We start from the raw sequence: 10,299 nt of genomic DNA, 5'->3' as shown, positions 1-10,299 counted from the left end.
CTGAACTGTGATCAGTTCTTCTCTGGTGTTCAGGCAGGTCACATAAAATGAAGCTCATAGTTCACATCCATTTTGCTGCATGTCGTACTTCAAGGAGGAATTCATAAATCCAGACATCATACATGTTGTGACATTTAACCACTTTGCTTCAGCTTTCTATCCATCTTGTTTGTTCACTTCTGAACAACTCCCTACACATGTGGTGGAGACAAAGACGTGGTTGACCACAGCACAGAGCACAGAGACAAGGTTACATTAACTTCTGTTTATTGGGAGAAACATGATTCTGCTTAATCATGCAGAACAATCTAGGTCCAAGCCATCATACAGGGCATCGCTATCGAGGCAGGGCTTCGGCACACAGTCGGCCATTTGAACTGTGCGCATTCCTGGACTCGAGTGTGGGCGGCGAGTGAATTCACAGAGTCCTTTATGCAAAATGAGAAAATGGGACAAAGGCAGAAGCCAAACGGAATTTGGCTCTGTTACAAATTGCGAAATCAAATCAAATCAAATATATAATCACTTGCTGAAAATGAAGTCGAGGTTTGTAAACATAGTTCATAGAATTCATAGTTCATAGAAAGTAATACAACAATATTATTAAATTAATAAAGTTAACAAACAGTATGAAACTCTTAATATACCATGTAGATTAGATTATAAAACTTTATTAATCCCCAGTGGGAAAACTAATTTGTCACCAAAACTGTGTGTAAATATATATTGACACAGATATGTGTAAGAAATGTTAAGAAAAGGCGGTAACACTTTATAATAACTACACACTATTTAGCATTAGTAAAGCATGACTAAACACTTAATTCATCATTTACAAAACATTGTTCCAACATGAACACTCATTAGTAATTCATTAGTATGCAATTCATAAACACATTTAAACATGTTTTATTCCTGATTAATAAGCTTGACTATTGTGCATTTCATGATTGGATTTTCATTTATAAATGATGGATTCCTCAATTGTAAATTAAGTAATCAATAGTAAACATGTGCTTTATAAACGTGTTTTAGTACTGCACCCCCCCCCCCCCCCCCCCTTGAGACACCCCTCTGATCACAGTCTTCTCATAACAGTCAGTTATATGATTTTGTTTTCATAACTCCATGTTGCAGTAAATCTAAAAATCTGGTTTGATGGCTCACAGCTCTGCTTCACCATCTACTGGTGGTCTTATGGAGGAATCTAAGTAATCACAAATACTGTAATTTGAATTGATCGTAATGAAAAACTCCAGTATACAATATGCTTTTAACACTGAATCACTGAATATACAAATGGTATCTTTCTTCTTCCTTTCATAGACACAATGAAGTATGTATGTCTATCTAAAAAAAAATGAAAATAAAATGTTTGCAAAAGAGATAAAGCTTTAACAATAATAACATTGCACTTGATCTCATAGGCCAGGTGCTCTTTTGTAGCATGTCCAGTCAGATTCTTTTGATGTTCAAAGAGGGAGCAAAACTTACTTCTTATCACCAAAATGTCAAGTACGACCCAACCCGTTGGATCGGACTCCACAACATGCACCCAGCAAACCGCGTCCCGCACGCTCAAGGACACAGGAGCAAATCCACCGCCTCAAGGTTACGAGTGTATTGTTTACCATTTTCCTCCACTGTTGTGGCTTTTGCATTACCCTGACCTGGCTCGCAACCAGCTCAGACTGCATATAAAGAGGAAGCTCCGATTGTTGAGGCACTTCTCGTCACTCGGGCCAAACATTGGGTTTGTGCAGTCGCACCTGTTTTATGAAAACCAGCCTTCTTATGGATCTGATCTCTGCCTGTGACCGGACGATGACTCCTGTAGGTTTGGACGCCACAGTAGCAGACCTGGTCTCCATGTCCCCGAACGCCACCGCAGTGGGATCGCCGGGCCTCTCCGTGGCAACCAGAACCTTAATCCTGCTTGTCTGTCTGCTGCTGGCTGCGTGGAACCGCACAGACAAGAAGTCTGCACCGGGTAGGTTCAATGGTTCGACACTTTGCAGCTTCGTTCAATGCTGTTACTGTTTTTGAACTCATCACTGAATTTCAAATAAGCTGAACACACAGTTTTTCTCATTTATAGGTCCTAGTTTCTGTCTGGGCTTGGGCCCACTTCTGTCATATGTGAGATTCATCTGGACTGGTATCGGCACAGCCAGCAACTACTACAACAGCAAGTATGGAGACATCGTCAGAGTCTGGATCAATGGAGAGGAGACCATCATACTCAGCAGGTCGGTTGTCTCCATTAATGCCGATGAATAAAGTTACCACACAATTAATACGAGTGCAAATTGATAATCTGTTTCCGTTCCCTTATTATTCTTAGGGCATCAGCGGTGCACCATGTACTGAAGAATGGACATTATACTTCACGTTTTGGGAGCAAGCAAGGACTCAGCTGTGTCGGCATGAATGAGAGAGGCATCATATTTAACAACAACGTGACTCTGTGGAAAAAGATTCGCACCTACTACACCAAAGGTAGCATTCCAGCCTTTAATCGGCCCTGCAGACAAACCGATTGGTGCGGTGATTGCAGATTCAAAATATTTGATTTAACCTCTTTTTTTTTCTTTCATATCAGCCCTGACAGGTCCGGGCTTGCAGCAGACGGTGGAGGTGAGCGTCTCCTCCACGCAGACCCACCTGGACGACCTGGACGGTTTGGGTCGTGTGGATGTTCTCAGTTTGCTGCGCTGCACCGTGGTCGACATCTCCAACAGACTCTTTCTGGGTGTGCCCGTCAATGGTCAGCATTCATTCGTCTCTTAATTAATGTTGTCTTGCAAGTTAATAACAACATCAGATATGTCACGACCTGGGTCAGTTAAGATTGAGTGTTTTTGATTCCTGTGTGTCCAGAAAAAGAGCTGCTGCTGAAGATTCAGAAATATTTTGACACATGGCAGACTGTGCTGATCAAACCAGACGTTTACTTCAAATTTCCCTGGATTCACCAAAGGCACAAGACAGCAGCGTGAGTCGAGCCGCCACTCTATTATTGTATATATTATATATATATATATTGTGCATATACTCGTGCTTTTTCAATCGACTTTGTTTAAAATGTTTTCTTTAAATGTTATGCATCTGTTGTTTCACAGCAAGGAGCTGCAAGATGCCATAGAGAGCCTCGTGGAGCAGAAGAGGAGAGATGTGGAGCAGGCGGATAAACTGGACAACATCAACTTCACCGCAGAGCTCATATTTGCACAGGTCAGTCTGAGAATGTGATCTTTGCCATTTAGTTTTTTTCTATTTCAAAGAAAAATCTACTCTCCTTTGGTCCTCTTTCAAACTTTCAGCACTTCCTCCAACCTATATGTCAGAAATCCTCTAATAGGGAAATAATTGCGGTACGGTATTAACATCAGCTTGTGTGTGTGTGTGTTTTTTTAGAACCATGGTGAACTGTCTGCGGAAAACGTGAGGCAGTGTGTGTTGGAGATGGTGATCGCAGCGCCAGACACTCTGTCCATCAGCCTCTTCTTCATGCTGCTGCTCCTCAAACAGAATCCAGATGTGGAGTTTAAGCTGCTCCATGAGATAGACACTGTTGTAGGTAAGGCTGATAATGTACTGATAATAATGTAATGATTAAGAGCCGTCTGCCACGTCTAGATGTGTTAAGTGTTTAAGCGTGATGGTATCTTACGTCCGTTGTTTCTTGACAGGAGAGAGGCCGCTGCAGAACGGGGACCTTCCGCGGTTACGGGTGCTTGAGAGCTTCATCAACGAATGCTTGCGCTTCCACCCTGTGGTGGACTTCACCATGCGGCGAGCCCTGTCCGATGACGTCATAGATGGCTACAGGGTACCGAAGGGCACAAATATTATCCTGAACACTGGCCGCATGCACAGGACGGAGTTTTTCCTCAAACCCAATGAATTCAGCCTGGAAAACTTTGAGAAAAATGTAAGTAGTTTATTTTTGGGAGCAAATTGAGGTTTTTTCTGCAACTCTGGGAATAAATCAAATACATCAATTCTTAAAGACCCTGAAAGCCTGTTTTCTCATTCAGCTTCTTATTATGAGCGATGTGTACAGACAATTATTAGTTTCAAATGTTTTTATTAGAATTTATGTTTTAGATTTATGCATTTCTCTTTTTCTTCTTTGCTTTTCTCACTGGTTTGAGGTGGGAGGGGAACATTATTACATCACATACTTCTGTGCACCAATCAGGATTTAACAACATTCGAATCAGAATCAGACAGCTCTTGCGGATTGCTTGTTTCTATTTACACTGCCAGATGAATCTGATCAAACCTCATCCATACCCAAAGTCCCAATGGGTTTTGAGAGTCAAACCTTTTAAGAATAATTCCAAAGGTTGTTTTCTTCGTTTGTTCATACATATTGATGACATTGACAAATACTTGATTTGAAACCAAATGTTTAGCTTGTTTTAACGTCCTCGCTCGTCTGTTCTTCCTCAGGCTCCTCGTCGTTACTTCCAGCCGTTCGGTTCGGGCCCTCGCGCCTGTGTTGGCAAGCACATCGCCATGGTGATGATGAAATCCATCCTGGTGACGCTGCTCTCCCAGTACTCCGTCTGCCCCCATGAGGGCTTGACCCTGGACTGCCTCCCACAGACCAACAACCTCTCCCAGCAGCCTGTCGAGCACCAGCAAGAGGCCGAACATCTCAGCATGAGATTCCTACCCAGACAGAGAGGAAGCTGGCAGACGCTCTGAGACTCTGACCTTTAGTTGTAGCCACACATTTAAATATGATCTCCATAACGTTTATATTATCGCATGACTGTACAGAGCTATGTTTTATATTTTGGTATGTATTACAAATTGTATTCTACTTGAACTTGTATGTATGTTGTGATATGTAAGTTTAAACATGCTAATGCTGAAGTAAATGTAAATTATTGTGCCAATATGATGTTGTCTTCTTTTTTCATGAGATTATATACATATAATGTATATATGCACAATATAAATCCTACACACTGTACATATAGTATACATACATATTTACATGCACACACTGCAAATAATCATCCAGTCCATGTATACCAAGTATTAATTTCTTTCTTTTTTGCACTATATAAAACACATATCTTGTTTTTTATTCTATTGTTGGTCATTTTTGCTTTTTATTTATAGGCCTACTTTTGTAATATGTAAACACCTACTATTTTCTTCACTACTTGTGTACATAACGGTCCTGTCTTTTCTTTGTCTATATTTGTCTTGCTTTGTTGTCCTTGTTCTTTTTTCTTACATCAAGAGAAATGAAAAACACAAAGCCAAATTCCCAGAGAGAGATACTTGGCAAATAAATCTGATTCTGATTCTGAAAAGAGATTTTTGTTTTAAATTGTGTACAAAGAGTAAACTCACTCACATTTTCTTTTTGTATTTGCAACTATTTACCAGGAGAGGGCGCTATCAGACATAACACAACGATCTGAGTGAGCCACAGTCTAAATAAAGCAACCGATTTATATTACATTATATTCAATTGCTCTGCCTCTGGGCAAACGTGGCAAGAGGTTTCACAGACAGATGTTTCAATTTGTATTGCTTCCACTCTCTGAGCACCAGCACCACTCACGCATGCAAACATGTTGGTTTGATTGTGTGAAGAGGAACAGAGATGAAGGTCCTTTCGGAAGGAAGTAAGAGGAAATATACGTGTAGATAAGGGATCAACCATCAGCTGTCAGTGATGCAAGAGAGTGAAACATCTCCTGGGAGCTGCTTGCTGATTACACTGAGATGAGGATAATATGTCAACACACACACACACACACACACACACACACACACACACACACACACACACACACACACACACACACACACACACACACACAGTTTGGTATGCTCACCAATATCTGTAATTGAGCAACAGACCATTTCATCCGCTCAACAAAGTTTACTTACTGTATCCGTGAACTGTAAGCGTGTGTGCATGTGTGTGTGACCCACAGCCTCAGGCAGGAGTTTACACACTACAGACCCGGTCAGCTCAGGACCTAAATCTAACAGTAATGTTGCATGTTTACTGTCTCTCCTTCTGTGTGTGTGTGTGTGTGTGTGTGTGTGTGTGTGTGTGTGTGTGTGTGTGTGTGTGTGTGTGTGTGTGTGTGTGTGTGTGTGTGTGTGTGTGCGTGTGTGTGTGTGTGTGTGTGCGCGCGCACTGTATTGAGAAGCTTGGTCATATTTTTAAATGTCATCTGTGTGTCTGTGTGTGTGCATGTAAATAGCACTGTGTGTGTGTGTGTGTGTGTGTGTGTGTGTGTGTGTGTGTGTGTGTGTGTGTGTGTGTGTGTGTGTGTGTGTGTGTGTGTTTATGTGTATGTGTGTGTGTGTGTTTATCACAGGCTGTTCCTTGCAGTTGTTCTGGGATCAAGCAAATGAATCACTATATATTCTCATTAAGCTCAGTTTTATTCCACCAGGATGCAAATCATCTCATGCACACGGCGATCGCTCTGACTGCTCTTTGTTAGATGCATCTTGTAAATTGCTCAGGAAAAACGTTCATCTTCACAACGCTCTTCATCGCCTCTGTTCAGCTTGATGCCTCTATATTGAGAGTTAGGAGAGTTAAAGTTGAACTGAGAGGATGGCCAAAGGCTGAAACAACATCTGTCATATTTGTTAACACTTACTACAGTGTACAGCAGCTTCAGGGGGAAAATATGCCATAATTATCACTCCTCGTGTAACGACCTAATACTGTCGATTTCAATCACCATCAATATCTATCTATCTACCTATCTATCTATCTATCTATCTATCTATCTATCTATCTATCTATCTATCTATCTATCTATCTATCTATCTATCTATCTATCTATCTATCTATCTATCTATCTATCTACCTATCTATCTATCTATCTATCTATCTATCTATCTATCTATGCATGGTGGAGGAAATGTACAGAGCTCTAGGACACAGATTAGGTTACATTCTGTGATCATGATTCCTCAGGCTCTAAATTGCAGGATGCCGGGCATCTGCTAAATAGATCTGTGTGGTAACTTTCACTTCAAGTCTACCGCTGGGGACTGTGGTGTGTGTGTGTGTGTGTGTGTGTGTGTGTGTGTGTGTGTGTGTGTGTGTGTGTGTGTGTGTGTGTGTGTGTGTGTGTGTATGGTTCAGGAAATATTTTAAAAAGGGATTTGAATAATACTTGTGGTTTCAAACTGTGTCAGCATCGCCTGCTATTGGTAGAAAGATCTCCTGTGCGCCTGTCACAGCGAGAGCAGTTTCATCATGCCAGTGTCTTTGAAAGTTTGAAATTATACCACTCTAAGGTAGGACACCTCAAAGATGCAAATTAAGTATTAATATTGCAAATCCACAACACAGAACTGCATTTTAATGTACGTCACTGTACAGCTTTCCTCCCAGAATTTGATGAACTTCTTTGAAATATTCAGTCTGCTGCTACTCTTAAGGAAGTCCAGGGTTCTTCATTTGTGGCTTTTGTTCGTCACATGACGTACATTTTCCTTCTCGTTCCATTTATTTCTCTTGCTCCATGACAGATTTATTGAGCCAGAACGCCAGACAGCTTTTAAAATAACTGAGATGTAAGAGCCTCGCAGCAATAAGTTTAGACTGTCCTGCTTCGTGATCTGATTGACAATCTGATTGATTCCATGCTGTTTACCGCTCACACGCACACACACACACACACGCACACACGCACGCACGCACGCACGCACACACGCACGCACACACGCACGCACACACGCACGCATGCAGGCACGCACACGCATTATGCCAGGCTCAAATGCTCAAATGCCAGTGGCCATATTGTGTCTCTGTTTCAGTCCACTGCTGGATCACTGCTTCATTAAAAGAGAGCCCTGGTTGCCATGGAAACATATACTGGCAATAACCTCATCTCTCAACATTGTCGGTACATTGTCGATACATCCAACAGTTAGCCGTGGCACTGTTTTCACCGTAATGCTGCGAGACATTTGCTAGCTTTATTGTGTGTGTGTGTGGGCTCATATGAACTGCATGTTCCAGAGCTTTCAATAACCATAATAATCTGATCATGATAATGGAAACGAGCGTGAATCTCCCTCATCAGGCCGGTCCGTCTGCAGAAGCCCAGACGGGAGGGCTCTGTGCCAGTAAAAGGCACCGGATCACAGGGAAACTCTCACTTCTCAGCCTTCTAGTTTGCAACGTCAGCTCATTTGTGTGCCATTGAACATCAGAGGGCAGCGGTGGCACTCATCATCATCACAGGAAGCGCTTCTTCTTCTTTCAGTCCTCCTTTTCTGGCTGCTTTCAACATCAGCCAGCCTGGAAGTTTCGGTTTGAGGCCGCTAAGTTTGGTACAGCTGTAAGTCTTTACATCTTCTTTTCTCTCCCCATCCATTTGTCTGTTAGCAACAGTTTGTGTTCGACTGGATTTAGAAACATTCCCAAAAGCATTCGCCCAGCTCGCTGAAGATGGAGCTTTACTTTCTCTTAGTACAATTTGAAGACACTATTTTTACATTTGATTCTACTTCGACACTTAATACTATCTTAATACTTCTACTCAACCTTTAATACTTTATGCACAATACATTTGTCCGTTAATTTTACTCAAATTGAAAAATTACTCCGGAAAAAAACCTTGTCTCCTCCCCCTGGCTCAGTTCAGCCGTACCACACTATGTGTTGCTACTTTACTACTTTACTACTTCTACTCCACTAAATATCAAAGGGAAATATTATACCTTTATTGCACCACATCTATTTAATATTCCCACATACTGTAAACGGAGAAGACGTTTATTGAATATGTAACAGATCAAAATAATTGGAGCTCTGGTTTCCTCCCACCGCCCATTTGTGTTCATATTTATATTATTGTTATGTAATCATAATTAGTAGTATTGTATATTATTGTTATTACCATTGTTATTAGTGTTGTTAGTATAACACACTAAATAGGGCCATTCTGGCTAACAACTACTTTTGATGTTGAAGTATTTTGCTGATAATACTTGTACTATATGATTTTGAGTATTTTTACATCGTGCCACTGGATGGGACTCCTTCTTTCAGCAGCGGTCATTGTCTCCTATTAGTGTGGTGGTGGTTGGCTTGTCTGATCACGCAGCGGTACACAGTAGATTTGACAGTAGCTTGTAGTTATACAAGCAAAATGACGCACAAACTAAATGTGCCCTTTGTGATGTGGGCACATCACAAAGCTCAGATAAAACTCAAGGGGTCACAATGCATTGAACTGCGCTCAAGATTTTAAAAAAATATTCTGTTTTTAAAATCATATTTGAGTTCTCAGTAACGTTGTATTCACTTTCATGCACGGTATGAGAAATAAACAGCTTTACTGCCCGGATCAAAGTGGCTGAGCTTGTTGCGATTATGGGCATATCTGTTTTGTCACAGCAGTATTGCAGAAGAGAGTACACATGTGAATATGCACAGAGTCAAAGATAAGTGAGCCCTTGGCAGTGGGCGGGCAGGCTCATGCCATCTGGTGCCCAGTGTTCATGCTGAGCGACAGTCAGCTCCACACCTGGGATTATATCGCCTGGAACTGTTGTCGGACCACCGACTGCACGCCCACCTGCCCCCACATACGGCTCCATGCTGTCTCACAGACTGGAGGAAGAGGTAAGTCCAGTTGATTAGAATAAAAAACCCACTCAAAGATAGTTTTACACATTTCATCGGCCTTCAGTATTTCCCAGAATACCTCTATGTGTTTCTTGTTTTCAGCCGAGAGAGAGAGAGAGTGAGAGAGGGAGAGAGAGAGAGAGAGATGTGTGTGACTAGTGAGAGTTCCAGTAAAACCTTAACTCAAAACACAAGGGCCTTGCTACTTTTCGGTGGGTGGGTGGAGAAACTGTTATATTGCCTCCTACAATGAATTTCTCTCTGCGTGGTTGTTGAATGTGTAAAATGGTGAGTCAACAAAGAATCTGTTGTTGTTGGAGTTGCCAACATTGATTGCTGAAAATGAAACACAGCTGTGCTAGAAATACCTAGACACACTTCCTGTGCTGTGTTTTGTACCTTTGTTTGTCTTAATTTAGTCACGTCTCTGGCCAACCTATGGATGTACTTCTGTATGCTTTATAGGAATAATTTACTATGGAAATTAAAAATGCAAACTTTGCATTTTAAGTTATAAGTTATAAATACGTTTTTTTTTGTTCACCAAAGTTTCTAGATTGGGCCTCCAACCATTGTCTTCCATCATTAGGACTTAAATCTGATAAGTAACAGTCTCATAAAGTTCTTCATGTTATATATTTGCCTTTTACAGCAGC

At 41.4% G+C, this 10,299-nt stretch overlaps 1 protein-coding gene across 1 annotated transcript; it reads left to right on the top strand.

The window, feature by feature from the left end:
• Positions 1–1,794: 1,794 nt before the first annotated feature.
• On the top strand, positions 1,795–4,716 carry cyp19a1a (cytochrome P450, family 19, subfamily A, polypeptide 1a; the record flags this gene model as incomplete). The annotated part of the gene is made up of 9 exons (XM_079216624.1): positions 1,795–1,990; positions 2,099–2,249; positions 2,345–2,499; positions 2,603–2,767; positions 2,881–2,995; positions 3,123–3,234; positions 3,418–3,580; positions 3,693–3,934; positions 4,459–4,716. 9 exons carry the CDS (start codon positions 1,795–1,797, stop codon positions 4,714–4,716), a joined length of 1,557 nt encoding a protein of 518 aa, XP_079072750.1.
• Positions 4,717–10,299: the final 5,583 nt, after the last annotated feature.

Source organism: Taurulus bubalis, assembly GCF_910589615.1.
Source record: "Taurulus bubalis genome assembly, chromosome: 4".
Classification (NCBI taxonomy): domain Eukaryota; kingdom Metazoa; phylum Chordata; class Actinopteri; order Perciformes; family Cottidae; genus Taurulus; species Taurulus bubalis.
This window is presented reverse-complemented; position numbering and strand designations above follow the sequence as displayed.